Source organism: Anser brachyrhynchus (assembly GCF_964034855.1).
Source record: "Anser brachyrhynchus genome assembly, chromosome: 7".
Classification (NCBI taxonomy): domain Eukaryota; kingdom Metazoa; phylum Chordata; class Aves; order Anseriformes; family Anatidae; genus Anser; species Anser brachyrhynchus.
Genome location: NC_137701.1, coordinates 14,263,497 through 14,285,107, shown reverse-complemented (window position 1 = coordinate 14,285,107; position 21,611 = coordinate 14,263,497). Strand labels below are relative to the sequence as shown.

Genomic DNA, 21,611 nt, shown 5'->3' with positions numbered 1-21,611 from the left:
TGTCAATTGTGTCACACCCTGAGTTCTCCTAATCTTGTCGCAGGGATGAATTATAGGTTGTTTTAAGAAACAGGTATTCAAGCAAAGGTTAAAGGCTATTTTAATCAAACAAGGTTGAAAGAGTAGCAGGAATTTGGCTGGTAGAGAACAGAAAGCACTTTCCTCAGCTTAAAAACTGTATGTGACTCTGTATACTCACACAAGTAAATATGCATTCAGGCAGAGAGTGTATGTACTCCTTTCTCTCTCTCTCTCTCTCTCTCTCTCTGTTTTAAGACTAAGCAGGCAATTGCATGCTGAGACATTAACTTAATCTACATGCCTACTGAGTAAGACATTATTTCATGAGTGACATCACAAAGGTAGAAACGCTTCTGCCTTGCACAGGACTGGATCAGTGCATTTTAAGGAGGAGTCCGCTGAGGGCTTTAGAGCAAGAAAGCAACATACCAGGAAAATGGCTAGGGTTACTCTGAAAAAACTCTGTGAGTACAAAGTATATTTAGATTTTTTTAACCCTTTTTTCATCCAAGCAGGTAATCCTGAGACAGTATTTTGTTTCTTTGGGAAATTCTGTTCCTTGGGATGTTAAGTCCTGGGACATGGCCAGCTGCCTCTCCTGAACAGACATTGTATGGGAAGCGCAGCAATGAGGTTAGAGCCCAACTTTTCACACAGCTAACCCTAATCTCCAGTTCTCGGCCTTTCATGATGCACAACAGCAACAACAAAAAAAGAATCATGGTTAGCACAAAGTAGTAGAAAAGGAGTAGCTTATATTACTACTGAATATAGTAGCAATATTAATTTATGGGGCTCAAAAACTTTAGAAGATCTCTGCAGATCTCAGAAGCTCTTGTGACCCACTGGCACCACTGCTGAGCTGTTTTAAACAGTTTCACGCTAGAAAGCTACACCCACCAGAAGTGGCCCAGGTTTCATATTCATGTGGAAAAGCACCACATGTATTTAATAAGGCCTGTTGAAAACTCTGGTTTCGAGCAGATGCAAACCCTGTCCTGCTGTTAAAAGCATTTATTAACAAACTTGCTGTATCTCCACACTTCTCCTCCAAGACTTTAACACATCTAATTGAACTCAGATGAACTTGTCTTCCTGGCTGCCACCTGCCAAAACACTCCTGGCCGGCTCTGCCATGCTCTCCACATGACCATGAGCCATTCTCAATGACAACAACTCCTTTCCCCAGCAGAGCTGTGGTAAAAAGGAAACGCCAGTAAAATCCTTGCCATTACCACTATGTAAGCTGAGCTGTCAGCAGTTTGGGGAATTGTACACACACCTGGAATATCAGCTAACCTGAAGAGTTTCCTGTTCTGCTGAAAGACATCTCAGTGCTAGCATACTCCAGGGAGTGACAGAAATGAGTGATAAACGAGCCACAGCAAAGTATACAAACTGTTTAATTGCTCTTTTGGTATCAGACCTTTTAATGTTTATGAAAATACATGTTGTGTATCTTTTCCCATCCCAAAATTATTTTCATAGTTTTCTGCTAATGCAACTACCACAGTCGTAAATACACAGGTCTTAACAAAAGGATATAAAGATGGCTACTAACATTATGCTGTTATGGTCCCATCATAGAACGGCCTGGGTTGGAAAGGACCTTAAAGATCATCTAGTTCCAATCCCCCTGCCACAGGGGGGTCCAAGATGCATCCATTTGCACAGAACTAAGAGCCTCACAACCTTCACACATTTAAACTGCATAACGCATTTGCTGTAACGCCAACACCTGACTCTAAGACTTAAATCTGAGCTGACTGGTCACCCCCAGCCCCCTTCACTTGCAACAGAGAAGCAGGCTGCTTCCCTCCTAAAATACACTTAAAATAGGTGAGATGGACTATCCCTCCAAAATGCTGTTTTCCTTACTTTGACTTTTATCATGTCCTGGATGACTGTTTTAAACATACACATAGTAAAGTGGGACCCATTTTACCTTAGTCCCATTACAAATGACTTGTCCTCTGTCTCTGAGAAAGCCTGCAGGAGAACTGCAAAGAGAGTCCAGATCTCCTGTGCCTTAGGTTGAGAACTGGACTGATGTGCAGATGAACTTTACCAATGCGTATGTTTCTCACCTCCCCACACGAACACCTGTCTCTGTCTCCACGCAAGCAAATATTTAAGAGCAGGGGCTGTACCTGACACATCAATTAAAACCCATCACTGCTTTAAACCAGTTCTACTTTGAGGATTGTCTTCGTCCCAACCTGTGGTCAGCTGAATACTGGTAGTAACGCATCTCAGGACTCGCACCTGTCCCACATGACCGTGTCAACAGCTTGCCTGGGAGGCTGGAGATGTAAATCAATGTTTTCACTACCATGCTGGATGGTGAACTGTGGCAGCTATGACAAAGAGGTGCCTTGCATTTTGCTGCCCTTGCTGAGCTCAGTGAACTCCTGCAGAAAATTGTGACAGACAAATTTTCAGCCATCTCAGCAGGATTTCACAGCCAGGCCTGCCAAAACTCTAATTCTCCTTCTCATCTGCCACCTCCTGCCCCTCAAGCAAAATAAGGGCTTGTCTAAACTTAAAAGGATCTGCTAGTACAGCTACATGGGTAAACCTCTTTGGTAAATAAATGTTTAAGCTGATACAGCTTATATTGATTCACTGAATGAAACAAATGATGCCACCAAGACACTTTCTTATTTATGTAACTGAGTTTGCACTAATGCTTGTATAGGTACAGCTATATCCATTAAGAGTGCGGGTTGTTTTTTTTTGTCACGCACCTATGCCAGTAACACTTCTAACATTAGACCAAGTCCAAAGTATTTTAGCCAAAACCCAGCTTTGCCAGTCAATATAGCCACATGCACACCACTGGCTTTCACCAGCACAGGCACGTGGGTTAGATGCCACATCCCATCACTTCCCTGACAGACACTGCTGCGTTACCAGAAGTTTGTAGCACAGACCTGGCTCCTAACAAGCTAACAAACAGTGAGATATTTTTTTTTAGAATATATGTCCTAGCACAGTACTCTGTGATGAACTCACATCCTCAGTGAGAGTTAGTATCATTCGGAGTCCATTGAGAAAGGTCTCTGATTCTTTTATACCTCAGTGCTCATATGAGAAAGTAAAGAGAGGAGGAAGTTAGAAAGCCAATTATAATGCCAGCAGCACCTCGCATCAAATGAGGATCGTGCAGTTTGCATATCTACGTGGGGGAGTGTTTTTATGGGTAAAGAAAAGGATATTGCTGAGCAAGGACAACACCACTGATGGATCTGGAAGTCATCATGCAGTATGTTATAAATCAAAGCCAAGCATTTCCGAGTAATGGTACAAGGACCAAGTGATCAGAAAACAAGTTTTAATTCTGAAAAAAAAAAAAAAAACCCACCCAGGAAGTCAAGAGCAAAAAATTCCCATATCTCTTTGCAGTCTTTGATATTGATGGGGCTCATGAAACAAGTTGTCTAAATCAACCTGAACTTTTTGCACCTGCAAAAGTTTTTTGCACCTGCAAAAATGCTAGAAATATCATCTCCAATTGCCTCCATCTCAGCCTAGGAAAATACATGTAAAACACATATTTGCCACTAGAAAAGGAGGTATGAAAAAAGTACAAGACAGGTTAAAAGCTTGAAAAAGTGAAGCCGCCCTAACCACTTCTTTGTTTTTCTAAGGCTTCCTAATCCTGGTCTAACAATATAACAGGCTCAAATTAGGTGCAACTTATGCTTCACTTGAAGTTTATTCTTCTTTCCCCCATTTTTTTTAGGGAACACTACATGTGTAAATTAAGATTTTCAAATTGGGAATGCTTCTGTTAAACCAATTTTTCATGTAGTCAAAAATCCTATCAGATGCTGTAATCAGTACTAAATATGTTAGAGGAAGACGAAATCATTGATCTGTCTGTCAACAGGGAAGACATCTCCCTAATCCCCTCAGTAAGTAATGTGTCTATTCTGAAACCTTATAATCTCTTTATTTTGTGTAGTGTAACTGTGGACATTCTCATTATGGATACTTAATCCTCTCAAATATGATAAACTTCTGGCCTCAGTAATATTACTGTGGCATTAAGTTCATCATGTTCACTGTGTGTTCCTCAAAGAAGCATTTCCAATAAGGATTTTTATGTGTATCTCACATTCTCTATGTGACCTGTGCTATCGCACTGTGAGAATGGGGCTGTCCTGTTTATCCTTTCTCTCCATGGTTCTGCACGCTGTCTGTAGGTTCATCTACAGGTAGATAGTCGGGAAAGTTGATCTGAATTAAATGGATGCTTTAATTAAATGTTAATGGATTATTATCTACAATGTAAAAATGGATAAATTAAATCCATTTCATTACATCCCTGTAAGGATATAAAAATTCAGAATGAAAATGGCTTTAATACAATTTAGCTCACGTTGCTTCCAAAGTAAATGGACATAAACCAAAGAAAAAACACTTATATTTTGAATAACAGTATTTACAGCAGTTCAATATAGTTCAACTCATTATTTAAAATTCCCGTATTTTGTCTTTTCGAGCACTTTTTCCTGAGTGTTGGCATATAAACAAATCTTCAGACTGTCATCTTTTTAAATCTCCTTTCTCACTCAACATTCCCATCCTTGACATCCAGTCATTTTTGCTGTTACATTGATCATTTTTATTTTACCGTATCTTTTCAAGGTAGTGCAACAAGGATGAAATAATTTCCATAACTAAGAGTGTTTCTACAGTAAAGAACATCACTGCATTAATCTTTGCACACTTGTATAAATTGCTATTTAACATAAAATCCAGGCAAGATATTAATTATTCTGTGTGGATTAAGCACCTAAATTTCAAGCTTGTCACAATAGCCACTTCAAGTCTGTTACTTGTAAAGCTCCAATTAATCTAGAATCAAGTTAAGTAGCAAGAATATTTTTCCTACAAAATGCAAGATTCTTGTCTGAGTCAGCTTCTGTACAAACCAATGTTTACCAGCATAAAAGCTGTTAGTCTCACCAAAAGCAGCTCCACAGTCACAGAAAATTAATAGATACTTTTGAACTCCAACTTGCATGACCTGTGTCCACATGTCCACAGTGGACATTAGTAATAGCAGCAGAGAACAAGTTCACACCTCCACTAAGTTCATGGTGATGCTACCCTTGACTTTGACTGTATCATCAGGGACTATACAGCACATAAGTAAGAGGAATTGTTTTTTCCAGTGTACAATGTATGCTTAAAACAGTAATTTCAAGAGTGAATACTTGCTTCCTAACAAGTAGAGGTCGTATTTCTTAAAGCTTTAGTTGATTGGAATAGCTCTGGATAAACTGGCTAACAGAGAAGCAACACCATTTTAATGGAAGGCTCAGTGGTGATGCAGGACAGATTACTCACGTGAGCACTATTAGGAAAAGTACCTTCTCACTAAGAGTTTAGCAAGTTTCCACAACTAACGACATTTTGTCTAATTTTCCCCCCTTTGCTTTGAACCCCAGTGAAGGTCTTCTCCAACAGAGCCCTCTCCAAATTGATCCAAGTGACAACCATCCCTAGATCATCAGATACCTCAAATATGTGTTCAGCCACACCCATAAGGTCTAGGCATGGAGATCTGTTGAGCTTGGAAAGAGGTTTAAACTGGATTTCCTTTTACAATAGTATTGTACGCTGCTTCATCTTGTGGCAAACAGGCATTTCAACATTTTTTTTTCACCTGAGAAGAGACATTTATAGAACATTTCTAAAATCCAGTTGCTTGGTAGAAAATGATTCCTTGTTTTCCAGGATCTTTAAAGAGCACTTGGCTTGGAAACCAATCAGAATTGAGCTTTGACTAACCAGGGTAAAGGTTGCTTATATCTGCAGATTACCCCTCTCTGCTTTTCTAATTCACTCACCATGCCTTATCTTTCCATTAATCTTTAATAAAACCTTTTAGTTAATTCCCCAAACACACACAATATACATGACAGCAGGATACAGTGCAAAAGCAGCCCATGGATACGAAGAAATAGGCAGTAGAGGAATCAAAAGGAGGGGAAACTTTCAGGATTAAAAAAAACACCCAAACTGCAGGTCAGTGGAAAATGATGAGCAATCAGGAGAAAGCAGTGGTACCCAGCGAACTGGGGAGATGGCCGTGCCTTTTAAGGGAGCTAGTGTTTCTCTAGCTGTCGGATACATTTTCTTACCAGGGCCCTCCCGCCACTTCCAATCTGGTTACACTTTGACAAAAACAGGCAATCCAATCTCAAACTTGGAGCCTCTGAAATGTGGAAAACCCTCCCTAGGCTGACAACAAGGATATGGCTAGATTAAAAGGTAAATCCAATTTAACCAACCCCAGCAGAAATGGTAATCGAATTATACTGCCTCTAAATATGATAAATTTGGGGCTGGGGCCCTCAGGGGAAGAGAAGGTGTCTTGCAAACACACAAACACAAAGAAACATGCTAAATGGAACTGCTAAATCAATGGATGAATTGTGACTTCTACCCTCCCTTCTTCCCTCCCACAGAGTGCTTGATAAGCTGCTGATTGCTTCTGAAACATCTACTACCAATGTTAGGAACTGATTATGCAGCTTACAAAGCACTAGGGGCTAAGAGACAGGCCCACCAGGGAGACTGCAGCTCCTGAGTTAAGTAGCTTGCTATTTCATGGCTTGATTATTAGAGATGAGATAGCAGAACATGCTGAAAAGATGTGGAAACTGTTTTAGACCTCAGATATCTGGCCTTTTTATTCTATATATGGAATCATTTCCATTCTGTCACTTCACTAGCCAACAAAAGCCATTTTTTTTCCTGTGGTTCTGTAGCTTCCAGCTCTGAGGGAAATCTGAACTACCTCACCTTAAGGTGTCAACTGAACATCCTGAACTGACTATGCTGCCTGCTACACCCTGCAGAAAAGGCATGGTTGGACAAGGAAAACATCAGTGGAAGAAGCTTAAAATAGTGTTTTACTTATCATAGATAATGGCATGAGAGCATGAACACAGATGGTGCCTAGGTCAGCTAGCACATCTTACCTCCTTGCTTCCTTCGTTGTGCATCTAAGTACTACAGCACGTTCGCCCTGAATTCCCTTTCCTTTCTTTTCATCTCTTTTTGCCAAATTCTTCTTGTTTAATCTTGTATGCGATAAAACTCTGCTGTTCAGGCAGACACATTGCAAGTTGTTCACTTAGCTCAATCAACACCAACACAAAGAGACGTTTTTGCTCGCACACTCTCTCTTCCATGGCCATGTCTGTCACACCAACATTGTGTGGTATAACTTTGTGTAGCATGCTTGTAGAGGTTTTTAATTTTTTTGTTTTTGTATTGTGCTGATGCCTAACAGACTTAGTAAATAAGCATGTTGCACCAGGGACTGTACAAACCCAAATTCCTGAAGAACAACTCTTTCAAGCAAAAAAGTAAATACTACTTGTCACTACTTGTCTAAGGTCGAGCCTTAGACAAGCCTTCACTGCTCAGATAAACATTTCTCCCAGCAAAGTTCTCTTTGCAGCCTACAGTTTTCTTTCACAAGCTCTTTCCAGCCCCATTTCAACATTGCAGCTCTAGGTTTTTACTCTTTCAACACTAAGTGATGGCCCCATTAACCCATTTTTATACCAAACCATAAACCAGAGGTGGCTTGGAAGTAAGGCTACTTGCGTTTTGGTTAGCTAGAAGGAGGAATGTACAGTTAGCATTGAAGATCTTTAGTAAGAGAAAAGTAGAATTAGTTGAAGAAACTTACCTGCTGGAGGTCTGCCAGAGAATAAAGATGGATTTGCTGGAGAAGATACTCTCTGGGAAAGATCCTGAAAAAGAGAAGAATGGATGCATTGACATGCTTCCAAAGGATGGCTTTTTGAATTGGAAAGTCAAAAGGTTTCCTCTCTTCCCAAAAGACTGCAGAACAATATTAGAGAAGGAGCTTGTCAGAAACTGGAATTACATTCCTCTGTAAGCATCAGCAACTTTTCAACATTCCTGAAGGACACAACTCCACAAGTTCCACAATGAAAATTTATGCCATGCAGGGGCAACTGTAGGTAAGCACGTACCACAAGATTTCCAGTTGTCAAAAGGTCATCCAGAGCACAGAAGGTGTTTCTTTTAAAGAATTAACCCAGTAATTACAAGTAATTCAGGGTACACATTATAAATATTTCTGATGGGTTTTAGCCAAAGATTCCTGGCCTCTTAGAAAGCTGTAACTCAACTTCAAGTGCAATTTCTGTTTTGTGTTTTGGTTTTTTTTTAAAACTGAAATAAACATATTAGGAAACATGTAAGTGCAGATAATTTTAGTCCAATATCAAGTTTACCGATATCAATGCCATTTTGCATACAGAAAATCTGTATTGGTATTGACTTTACAATGACTTATGTGACAAAAAACAGTTTCAGGCAACACCAATATCTTCTGACGGACCTGTGCTGTAAAGCTAAATTATGGAAACTGGAATAGAGAAGAGATGCCCTTAGGGTGACTTGCAGTACAATTAACAACAGGGTTAAAGTAAAGTTACAGAGAAAAATGGACTTTGTAAAGTTAAATGGATATTAGCAAGAAAAGTTTATGAAAACCTATGCATCTGCCATAAAGATACTGGGAAGAGAGAAAGTGCATCTAACTAAAATGTCTATCTTTGTGTAAACACACAGAAACACAACCAGCCAAACAGGTTTTTTTTGTGGTGTTTTTTTTTTTTGTTGTTGTTGTAGTTTTTTTTTTCCATCTGCATAGAACAAACTTAACACCATGCTCTGGTATCCTACAGAGAAGAGAATCACATCAGTCCTGGGGAAAAAACAAACAAACAAACACAACCAAGTATGTGTAAAGATGATGAGCAACTATTTTACAATACATGTTGCTTAGAGAAGAAACTGTGAACTCAGTTTCTATGTTACCATCATGCAGTTTCAAGGTAAAACAGAAACAAAATTCATGATCTTACTAAACATATGAACAAAGCTTTGACAAAGATCAGTTTGTAAAGGTAGAACTGAATGAAAAGACAGACTACTGGACAGGTACAAAAACACCTCACGATACTGAAAGGTTGATATGAACTGACATGATGATAATATAAGATTAATAAGAAACTACAGAGGAACTCAAAAATTTTAGAAGCTGGGACAACATTAGTTAGCTAAACCACCAATCAGCAGGGCCAATAATATCAACTGCAATCATTAACAAATCACTGAATCTAAGAAATAATGGAAACAATCTGGTTCGTTCTGCTCTTAGCAGTTTTCTTAACTACTTTAAGCTGATGCTTTCAAAGTTGTCTCGGAGGGACTTTTCGCTGCTGTTAAAGTGAGTGGCGTGAAGCCCCATCCTCCTTTTTGTACTTTTGAAAAAAAACTAAGCTTTATCAGGCTGGGAGAGGAAGAGTCCTGCAAGCAAGGCACTGACAACTGGGTACTGCCAATTTCATGGCAATCTTCTGGAGCAACTATGCCCTTGCTCCTTCTGACTCACCAAGCACATCTGCCCTACCCACCCAATTCTCAGCTGTAGTCTCACTGGGATACTGGATTTTCCCCCTTCAGTTCTGTACGCTATGCCATTGCTCCATTAAAGATGATTGCGTTGCATTGGCTCTGCTGCATCACGCCTTCATAATGCATTTGGCACAATGTCAAAGACGGCTAGAAAACAGTCAAAATCCAGGTATCAGACAACATGTGACATTGAGCTTCCTCATTTGCACATAGAAAATTATTAAAATTGATTGCTAAGGAGTCAACTCTGAACAGCATTTTGAAGCTATTAGCATTTTTCAGCTCTGATAGAATTTCTCTCATTAAAATTTCCCCATCATTCTCCCCTGATCACACAGGCAGGCACTAAACAGCATGGTAGCTTTGCCAGGAACTCTATTATTTGCTGACGCCCTTACAGCACTATTAAGGAAAATAATTAGCTAATGAAAGATTTCCTTTTTCAGGCTACAGAAAGTCTGTAGCCTGAATAGCCTATAAGGCAGAAACTGTAAATGACTAATATCAATGACTAATATCACGTTCCCTTGCCTTCAAGGACTGCATTTTATTTCCTGCAAGTTCTAACTCCTAAAAAGTGTGCCGATGAAGAGCAAACCCACCTTTGTCAGGGAGGTCTCAGCCAGCACAGGCCCTGGTGAGTCTTGCTCTCCCTGTATCCACCCCTCTGGCCCTGAAACATGTTAGCTTGCAGTAGCAGTTCTGCAGACCCAGCATCCAATATTCCTCCTCCCTTCTAAATCTATTTCCAGGAAAAGAAGTCGACACCGCCTTCCCAGTCTTATGTAAGGCACAGGTACACGCACGGACGGATGGCACTCCAGTGAGAGGAGCACCTATTTGCATTGCTATGGAAACTGAGGCATGAAAAGACCCTCAGTAAGTAAGGCTGATGGGGCTTCAGATTTGCAGTCCTTTTATTGACTCAAAAATTACAATTCTTTGGTTGTGGTGGGCCACAGAAAAACAGCTGAGCAGCTAGAACTTGCATCAATACCAGCGTTTGCAAAATTTGTTATGAAGCAACTGGACTAGTCCCTGTGCAGAACTCGCGAAGCCACCTTCCCAAAATGGATCTGCTTATCACCAGTGTTATCAGCCTCTAGTGGGTGGGGAACAAGAGCACAAAAGGCACCAGCATATCAGGCTCAAATGCATATATATTAAAAAAAAAAAAAAAAAAAAAGCACACTATAAACCAGAAGTAAATCAGTTGGGGCAGGAAATCCATGCAGACTAAGCAGTCCAGTGAACAAGAAAATGAACACCACCTGGTTTCTACTGCCTTGCCTGTCCATACAGGTTTTCTGAAACTACTGCAGTGATGGTGTATATAAAATATTTTTCAGTAGGGGCACACAGGAATAATTCAATGTCTCTTGCTTCTTGACTCAAGACACCTTTTCTTATGCAGCTGGTAGGAACTTGAAGTCTTTACCATCTCCACCCTCTGCCAATAGCGATTGAAACTGGCCATAGGAAACCAAAGACAGAGCACAGCAGGTGAGACAGGGTTCTCACAACCACTGTGCTACTGCATTAGCATCTGGACAAAGTACTACATGGCAATCATATCAACTTAAAAACACTTTTTTATCTAAAAAAATTAACATAGACTGCGAGCAGGCTGGGATAACTACACTTATAAACAAATCACTAGAAAATATATCTTTACTTTTTGCATGAGAAGGAGCTTTGAACATGCTAGCATTAATTTAAGGCCTTTATCCAAAAAGACTAAAACATGTGCTTGCATTTGGTGCTCTGAGTTTTCCCCTTGATATAAAGGTCCTTTACAAACACCAAATGGGAAACCTCTGATAAGTCATTTAAAAGCAAAATAAAAGATGTCAGTTTTGTAAATCTTTTGATTGATGCTCTATAAGGAACTGGATTTTTTTTTAAGTTGGTCAATTAGAAGCATTCAATAAGCAGTGTCCTTTCAGTCAAATTTTAAAGCACAGAAAAAAACTGGAGTGAGTTAGGCAGAGGTCAAATGCAAGATGTTAGGACTCATCACAATAAAAACTCAAACTTGTGATGCTTCAGAATGTGACCTGTGACCCCTGAGAGGCAAATGGTATCGAGCACACGTCCCACTAAAAGCACCTCCTAAGCTTTCACGAGGTCTGGAAACTCCCAGCCCAGTTTCATCATTGATGCAAAACAGAACAGTTGTGAGTCACACGACTGCTGTGCTGTAAACGCTGGCTACCAGTCAGATTTAAGTCTGCAGTGAACAAACTAAGTTCAATGCTAACCAGCCCTTTAGCTTTGCCAACTCCCATAAACAATGAAATCCAAAGTCCTAATGGTTAAAGGTCTCTAAATTGCTTTACTGGAGTGTGCTAGAAACGAGAGCAATCTATGCAAGCAGGAAAGAAACTCACCATCTGAGACTCTGGGTCCAACTAAACAGAGAATTGAACATTCTCAGTTTGTGATTATTATTTCTTGTTTGATATACATTGTAGTCTAAAGCACAACCTTCAGGCAAGATAGAGCCAGAAATTTCATCCGTTCCCTTTCAGAGGATCTTATCAGGTAAGTATTTGCACAAACAAAGGTTATCTTTTAGTGTCCTCCTGCAAACAGAATCACTGATAAGACTTTGCTTTTTGCATTTGGACAAAGTGTGTAGTCATGGTGCTTTGTTAGCACTAAGTAATTGCTCTGCATTTAAAGCCTGTTTATCATCAGCTTGGGTAATTTTTCTCCAATGGGTTAAATACCCTGACAGCTCTGCTAAGGCTACAACCAATTAATCTGCCCGAGCCTGACACTATAACCAAAGTACAAACGCGATAAGCAAAGCGAACTCTTCTTTTTGCACCACAATCAAAAGAAAATCCAGTTAGCTGGCAGGTGGGCACAATCAAGTCTCTTGTACCACAAAGCCTGTTGAAAACGGTGACGGGGGCGGGGAGGGAAGGGGAAGCTGGCACCACGATTTCCATGTGCCAGCCAGGAGTGTCTTGTTTGACCAGGTTGAGAATTGTATGACTGAGCTCTGACTCACGGGAGATGCAGATGCACCGGTCTAGCACACAGCCACAGTCAGATGTCCTCTCCACCCCTTTGCAGGAAGCTGCTACACCCATAGCTGGCACAGCACCACAGATACCAAGTCCATTTCCTCAGCCAGCACAGTTCATACCCTGGCACTGCAACTTACACCACGAACAACTTACTTTTAAGCTACTGCACCAGCTGACAGGCAAACACATGCTGCTTTCCACTGTTCCCGCTAGACTGAACACATTTTTTTACCCCTGAACGAGAGGGAACAGAACCTCTCAAAGCCCTGCAGCGTGCACTGCCAACAGCTGTGGTTGTGTGTGTAGCACACAGGAGGAGCAGCACACGCTCTGATCTCGTTGACAGCATCTCAATTTTTTTGGAGTTACTATTTGATTTTTAAGAAGTAGAGAGGGCTGTAAGCAACTTGCCAGTAATGCCGAATATATGTGGCAGGGTAACAACATCTCTTGCTAGGTTTTCTCTTGCAATTCACTTGACATTAATTTCAGTTAGAGAACAGCAACACAGATGAGGGGAAAAAGGTAGAATTCTTTTCCAGTGTTTCTAATTCATATAGTTTGATTCAAGCTTTTGATATACCACATTTCCTTGGAAAACCCAGCTACTGAAAGGTGGGAGAGGAGAATTCCAACATTCCAGTCAAATCAAAAACTTACTCAGGGAAGTGGAGTCCTGGGAAACCTGGTGATTCAGAAGTCAAAAGGTAATAATACATTAATAAAATAAAAATAGTAATGCATTTTGAAAGGCACCGCTTATTTAATTCTTGAAGTGTTTACATCAGATGAATGATTTTTCCCCCTAATTATAGGCATTTGGTAAAAAAGCATTTGTGAACCATTTCAATTTTGTGAGGTATGAACACTCTTCTAGTTATGTTCTGGGAGCAGCCGTTCCCTGAATAACTTCAGCCCACACTAAGTGCTAGATTTATTGTCAAGCATGTCCAGGTAAAGTAGTGTTTCATGCCATTACGAAATGCCCAGTGAGCATCCCTAAAACAGTTACTCTCATCATTCATCAGCAATCCTGAACCAGGATATAAACTTCAAACTAAAATGCAGTGCACAAAGTCTCTCTCTATTCTGAAATTACTTCTGTAAGTTTGTGGTAACATTGTGAAAGGCAAGAATTACTACAAATCAAACTCAGGAATCAAGTACCACTGACACTAAAAGCAGGATGCATAAAATTAGTTAGAGGCACACAGTTTCATCTTGAAATCAAAATAGCTTAGATCCCTCCTCAATTAACTTGAAATGAAATGAAGATGAAGAAAATGTTCTCTGTTCTTGTCAGGTATATTTCTGAATCCTTGCAGTTTGCTGCTGCAAGTTCTGATATAAAAACACAGGAATGAAAATGGTAATATTTAATAGTAGCATCCATAGGTAATATTTTATGTGACATCCACAATTAACAGGAACTTTTTTAATCAGTGTACTATTTTTAAAAGTAACCCAGCCTCAAAAAAAGAATGAAAACTACCATTTTGACAGGTGTCTAATATTACTGATCTATTTGACAAGGAGGTGCAGATGTGCCCCTAGACCAGAAAATGCTAACACGAACCTGAAGACCCACTGGAAAACCTATCACATATGCCCTGGCATGCTCCTCAGCTGCATGCCTACCATGGTAGCACACTGACTTGTGTGCTTTAATCTACCCTTGGCTTAAACACACAGTAGAGTACTGCCTCCGCCCATGGCTGCTCTGTCACACCTCGTTGCTCCAGCTGTTACCTCTAGCTGAAATGAAAGCTCAAAGAGGGCTCCATTCTGAGCCCTCTATAGTTTTAGCTAAGTGCTTTTTATGATGTTAACTTGGAAGGAGCCTGAAAATGCAGTCACTTCTTCAAAAACACAAGAATTAAAGCAAAGAGGTGGTGTGTTTGTAAGAGCTCCACAAACAGGACATGCTTGATGTTAGCTAGTACAATGACCACACAGATGCAGTATCAATATAAAACAAGTGGCACATGCATACTTTTCTGCATTTGTTTTCTCAACTTTCTTCACTTCTAGATGTTGTTTGGTCTTAAGACCGGATCTTCTCAGGATATCCAGATATCCTCTTTAAATGCAATTCTTTCCCTCCTTTCCAATTACCTGTGCAAAACATTTTCTTTTCTTGTTGGTGGTGGTGGTCTCTCTTAACTCAAGAGCCCTGTGCTATTAAATCACATCATTCTTTTCCTCTCCTGCTCGAACTTTCTTTGTACAGTCTACTGCTTTCACAAGCTGTGTCTTTGTTCTCTTGCTTTGGGATTTTCCACTCTTCAAATGGCCTACCCATTGCAGAGAAAATGTACAAAAACACTCCTTTGACAGTCTGAATATGACTTAATGACCTTCTGTTGTCCTTGGCCTGAAAGATGACCTGCCATAGCCCCAGTTTCATGTATGTGAGGTATTTGGTGGTATAGTGATTGCATAAGATCAATCGGGAATCCTGTGATGTGTTTAGACAGGTTCCCCAATTGCCACACAAATATTTTGAAAGTAATCTACCCCTGTGTCAGAAGTGATATGTCTAAGGCCACACTGTAGGAAGTGACAGGACTCTATTGTTCAGCATGACTGAATTTGGGCTTGTTCTGCTTCGTTCTGACAGACCAGCAGGCTCAGCCAGGACCACATGTCTGCAGCACTAAAAGCGTACCTTTAACTTCCTCCTGCAACAGAAAGCTCTGATTTGGTCTTTTTTTAACACACTAAGAAATACATCCAGCACTGGAGTTCTGCTAGGCAGGACCAACACATTGCTGTTCTGGAGATGACAGGAGACAACAAGTAACGTCTATGGGAAGTTTTTCCATATAGTTTCTCATCACCGTACAGAATGTCTGCTTACAGAGAAAGGGCACTGGGATGAGCACTTATGTACAGGGGAATCTGTTGCAGAGAATCTTACCTCATGCCACTGCTATCTGTCTGTAATATCTGGGCTAGCAACACTTAGACTGCAAGTTTAGGCTGTAACTGAGAGAGCAGAGAGCCCAGACAGAGCTCCAAGGTTAACATAAGTTACCTTACACTACAGTAGACATGGAAATACCTTGAAGATTTCCCATAAAACCACTCTGGCAATACTTTGACCTGAAAAGCCTTCAACCATGGCAAGAACAGATGAAGACAGACTACGGCATAGGAACACATTGTTAGTGTGTATCATGCCTAGAGGCTAAAGGGAGAGAGCAAAACCAGAGTAAGACTTGCACCATTCTTCACAGCTTCATGGAATAACTTAATCAATCATTTAGTGGACGTGGTGATTCTTGCTCCCTTCCTAGCTATCAATTTTAACAACTCAATCTTGTTTCCTTGTGCCATTCAGTCATTATTCTTCAATCAGCAGGCTGAGGTGGGATTTGCACAGCTCCACTTGTATTAATTCTATGTTGGCTCTAGGTTTTGGTCTCGTATGCTTCAGTCTGAACAGCATCCACATAAGCAAGGCAACCAAAACAAGAGAGAACTTGTCGAGTAAAGACATTTGAGGCAAGTTATGTCTGTTGCAATGTTGAAGTGACAGCCACAGCAAACTAGGCATAACAACATCCCTTGTAAAACAGGGTGCTCACCAACAGGCTCAGAGTCTTAACTGGCTAATCTCTGCAAAATGCTGCCGATATGCACCGGTGGAGGGCCTTATTTCTCCTCTCAGCCAAGTCTGGTTTCCTTTATTTTTTGTAAATATAAAGAGTTTAGAATCCAGTGGAGCAGTAGGTGAAAACTAATCATTATAACTGATGAAGACCACTGTTACTGTAAGCCTTCCAGCTACTTTTAGGATTCCTTCCACTTCTTTTCCTTTCTTCCTTTTTTCTTCCTTTCTTTCTAGTCACTTGCTTCTTTGAAGTTCATGCTATGGTTCAGCCCCAAGTTCCCTGCTAGATGCCAAGTTTCATGAAGTTCCCAAAGTACCTATCTATGCACACCAGGCATTATAAATAACATTTCCACATTTAAACCAACTGGATCCTGAGCTAACCTGGTTTATAGCCATCTGGAATTCTTCAGAAAAAGGGACTTGTAAGCACTGTAAACAGTTTTGTCTTCCCAGAGGACACCAAGAGTTTCCAACTTCATTGCCATCTTCGTTTTGTGATCTGGGTTCAAGAGCAAGGTATAGATTTAAAGATGATGATAATGCAAATAGTATTAATAAAAGAAACCTCAGAGTGATCTGCTTTTCCCTAATAAGGCAGGCTCTATCAGTGTCCCAAAGGCAGCAAGGTGCCAATACAATTAATCAGTCTGTTTTTAGTTCTCCCTAGACAGCAATATTAACAGTTTGTTTCAGTCTGTTTATATGGGTCTGACAGGTCTTCAAGATGCTGTGTTCACTTGCTTGTGATTAATAGTCATTCACATACTAAGGTGAAGACCAAGCAGAAAAAGAATGTTTTTAGAGCTGGACAGATAACTGCATTCTCTCCCCCCGCCTTTCATTTCTAACTCGGAAACAGTACTAAATTTAGGAATGCTGTCTCACCATATTGTTTATAAACTCCTCCTTCTCTTGCAACTTGCCCATGTGAGAACCAAAGGGAATTTTAGGTCCTTTATTTTCTTCATTTACTTGTCAGTAGCCCTCTGCAAGGCCATTACATTTATAGTGAGGGTCTGCATGCTGTGATACTACACATATAAAGCGAAGCCATTGGGACCAGTCTAGAGCAAGGAATAATCGCTTCCTAGAAAAGGGCTTTTCTTCCCTTCCATCTCTGCAAACCTCTTTCAGGAGATCCGAGGAATCAACTGAGCACCAAAACTCACTCCAACAGAATTTACAGTCTGAGAAGGAGCTGGACTCTAAGGTGCGTTTTGTGCTTTTAAAACATTCCTTCATTGCCTTTTACAGCACTTTTAGCAAGTCCAACCAACGTGGAGATGCTTTCCTTGTACAAAATCAATGCCTCAACATTCTCACCCTTCTTGCGCTGGGGTCCTTCTCTCTACCACAGAGAGTTTTAATTTGAGACAGTGCAAAGGAACCCTTAGATAAGAAAAGGAAGAATCATCTTGCTTCATCTCCCCTCCTGACATTTTGGGTGTTTGTTTCTGATACAGAAAGCAAGCCTCCAGTAGCACCCAGCCAATACATCAGTAAATACAACCACCCAGCTACAGCCACCAAACAGGAGGAGGAGGAGGACTTGATGAACCTTGTTGGTCCCTTCCAACTTAGGATATTCTATGATTTTCACGCACAGGGCGGTGAGGCACTGGAACAGGTTGCCCAGAGAGGTTGTGGATGCCCCATCCCTGGAGGTGTTCAAGACCAGGTTAGATGATCCCCTAGCGTGTGGCATCCCTGCCCATGGCAGGGCGGTTGGAACTAGATGATCTTTAAAGTCCCTTCCAACCCAAACCACTGATTCTATGATATTTGCACACACTGATACTACTTCTCCCTTTTTTCCTAAGCAGAGGTGGTGTTAAATGCTTACCATAATATTTTAATGATTTTTCTCTCTCTCTCTCCACCGAGTCCACCACTTCAAGAAAAAAATCACACACAGATTTCTGTGTTAATTTTTGTCTGTTCTCCCTTCTGTCCATTTCCTGAGCATTTGTCATCTCTCCTTTTTGGAGGAAAATTTCTGGGCTCCTTCTTTGTCTTGGTTTCTTTATTAACTCTTCATTTCTTTATATCCTTTCCTATCATCTCCTTCCCTCAGCTCTAGCTCTTCAAGTCTCCTCCTTCTCCTGGCTTTCTGTCATCCCTTTGTCTCTAGTTCATTGATTTCTCTGTTTAGACCTCCTTTGATCTTTTTTCTTTCATTCTCATACCCAAGTCCCTTCAGTCTCTTCTGCCTCCTCCTGTCTATTTTAATCAGGGCATTCTTTTCTTCAGCATTAATCAGAAGGCATAATTCCCTTTCTGCCACTTTTCCTGAAGAGCAGCATTCACAAGTCTTGTTCCCCTTTTAGTTTTATTGCAGTCAAAGATGATGGCATAGGAAAAACTATTATAGCTGAAGAGCAAGACAGCTCTGCATGATAATACTATCTTCTTCACTAACAGAAAAAGCATCCTAATTTTTAAAATGCTGCAAGCTGCCCTATCAAGTAATAGGAACTGAGCAGTAAGACACACAAACACATACTGACGACCCAGCGGGTCTGCTACAAGAACTCAGTAGTGCTCTCTCCAGAAACCTGCTGCTACATCCTTCTCTTTGTTGTTTTTGAGGTAGTTACTCGAAGCAATGACACAGGTTATCTGCTGAATAGCAGACTTTACCTCACTCCTCACCTGGGATAATAGTTCAGTCTCCTGTTCCTCTCAGAGAATTCATGTCCCCCAACCCTAAAACATCATGCTCAAAACACAGTCACTGATGCCACCTGCTTTCTTGTCCTTTGACAGCTCATAATTTCAAAACACAGGCTTTCCTATTTGTGGATTTGTCTTACAAAAGCTTACAGATGCATTAACGACTGAGTCAGATGCTTGCACATGGAACCACTCACCTCACAGCACTGCATAGGCAGAGCTATCTCCCCAACTCTTCAGGAGAACCATGCAAAAGTGACTTGGCTTTTTTAAGGTCACAGTCATGGCATGATGGTCTTAAGAAGACTGTTCATTTTTATCTTGTTAGAGAAATGCTGCAGCAGCTGAACAGACTTCCAAAATGAAGTTCACTTTTTATGAAACTCCTGCTTCCACTGAGGAAAACTCAGAACTCAATAGGAAACACCTTCTGCTGTGTTGTGACCATGTTATTTTCCAGTAAAAAAAACACTCAGCACAGCCATGTAATGGATGGAAAAGATGGTGGCTGGGCAAGAACATGACTGCTCTAGTATCACATAATTCACAAGTTAGGTCACTTGCTAGGGGACTACATCTCCCTCTACGTTTCTGTGACATAATATCACAGAGGAGAGCAAAAGTGCTCAAAAGCTGTTTGATTCCAGCCTCTCTCATGCTCTGACATACCACGAGCTAGTTCAAAGGTGCTGACAGGGGCTACTATACTGTGAGTACTTGAAAGCCAGATGCTGTGGCAAGGAGCACGAGGTATCATATCTGACTAAAAATACGCAGGCACAGTCAAGAAGCCTGAGCATCAGTAAAGGATACTCACCATAATGTGTGACCTCTGAGGTAACAGTTGTCAAGAACAACTGTATAGACCCTATAAAATCTACTAGAACCATTTTTTTTGACAGTAGATATTCCAGCTGCCCAGGGAAGTCCACTACAAGCCATACATGCACATCTTTCTAAATGGGTAATGTCTTAAGGACTAGATCATGAGAACAAAAAAAAAGTGACAAGACAAGGAAACTACATCCTTGTACTGCATGTTTTCTGTGGTTCTGCGGTTCTTACCTTCTACGCAAATCTTCAGCCACTGCTGCTCTGCAGCTGAACAAATAGGCTCGCAGAGATTTTAGCTGCTGTCTCAGGCGGACAATGGTTGCCAGAGGTTCAGCATGCTTATACAACATGGGATTTTCCTGCTGAATATCAATCAATGGCTCCTCATACACATATTCCAAGAACTCTTTGGCTTGCTTTGATACCTGAAAAACAAAACAACCAATTTAGATGGGCGTTCCTCCCAAATCTTTTTAAGCGGATCTTCCCTTCTGTGATTTGTCAGCCATTCTCTGCATTTGCAATCTTATTCCATTACCAACTGCAGATGAAAACAGAGCTGAGAGAGAGACAACTGTCCCTGCTCATAGCCAATTCAAACTTCATCAAGCCCATCAAAGTTGAGTGCGTGAGATAATTGCTTACTTACCCAAAGTACAGTGATATTTGCAGCCACATTTTCACTGCAGGGTAACATAGCTTACTAGATTTTTATTTTTTTTATGTCTAAAAACTGTAATCATCAAGTTTCTTCCCTGTTAATATTTTTGTGTTTGTGTGCTGCTTTCTTTTTGGCAAGAAACAAGTGATTGAGTAAGTGCCAAGGCACAACACTGGAAAAGGAAACACGTACACTGCAAATCCAGTCATACTGTGCTGTCACAGGATACAGAATTCCAGTACAAATTTCTATACCCATTTGTTTCATGCTCAGCCAATATGGCTAAAATAATGTAAAAAGAAAATAATCGGAAGCACATCTATCAAGGTGTTTTTTTTTTTAATACAGATAAATACAGTTGGGTTTTACTGGTATTACTCATTTGCAATGTTTCATCTGCAATAAATTCTTCTTATGCCATTTTCATCATAATGCTCTGTTCTATCTCTACCTGTAAAGAGCTACCGTAATCCTGATAAACGAGTGGGGCTCTTATTCCCACTAGAAAAGATGCTCCTATTTGCTGAGGTGAGATGACGAAATTCCCACTCATTCCTAATTTCTGCATTTCATCACAGCTGGAAAAGAGATGGTGGGATTGCCTGAAATGAGCTGTAAATCACTTGAAACCGTGCTATGGAAATACTATGTGTTCCACAATTCAGTTAGTCCTCCTGGACCTTTAAACTAGTATTTATGCTGAGTTGAGGGAGGGATGAATTAGGTTAACTGTACTACTTTTTATGAAGTTAACGAAGAGAGAAAGGGCACATCATAGGCTCTTGAGATACAGGATGTCATTTCCTTTCTGGTGGTGTAAGGTAGGAAGTAGGCAAAAGAAATATGCATCCTTATAAATAGCACCACTTCCAGTAACAGCACGGGTTACTAACTATTCACAGGGGAAGCTAGCCCTAAATGTAACCTTTCCACAACACATAAATTAACATATAATAAAGAATGCCAAGGACAGCCTTACCACCAATAACTACACAGATAATAAGCTGCATAATTTTAAATACATCAGATCATAACCCCAGAGATTCCCCAGGTCCTGAAGCTATATTAAACAGCTCACTCCTTTCTATAAAATGTTCCACTTGTTTCTTTTTCTTTTTCCAAAACAACGCATATACAAGGAATTGTGCAGTCTGAATGGACACACAGGTGACATGCTGTGTAAGGAGCAGCACAGGCAACTTGGATTTTATAGACCCAAACCCCATAAACTCCAAATATGTCACATTTTTGAACACTGGCAATGTTGAAGTTTTATTAGACATGC

At 40.5% G+C, this 21,611-nt stretch overlaps 1 protein-coding gene across 6 annotated transcripts in view; it reads right to left on the bottom strand.

Moving 5' to 3' along the window:
* PLEKHM3 (pleckstrin homology domain containing M3) overlaps positions 1-21,611 on the bottom strand; it is a 102,086-nt gene that overhangs the window by 30,116 nt on the left and 50,359 nt on the right. For all 6 annotated transcript variants that reach the window (XM_080600418.1, XM_080600419.1, XM_080600420.1 and 3 more), the window contains 2 exons: positions 19,897-20,090; positions 7,739-7,802 (listed from right to left, as the gene is read on the bottom strand). In XM_080600418.1, coding sequence (XP_080456544.1) covers positions 7,739-7,802; positions 19,897-20,090 — 258 coding nt within the window. The remainder of the gene's footprint in view (positions 1-7,738; positions 7,803-19,896; positions 20,091-21,611) is intronic.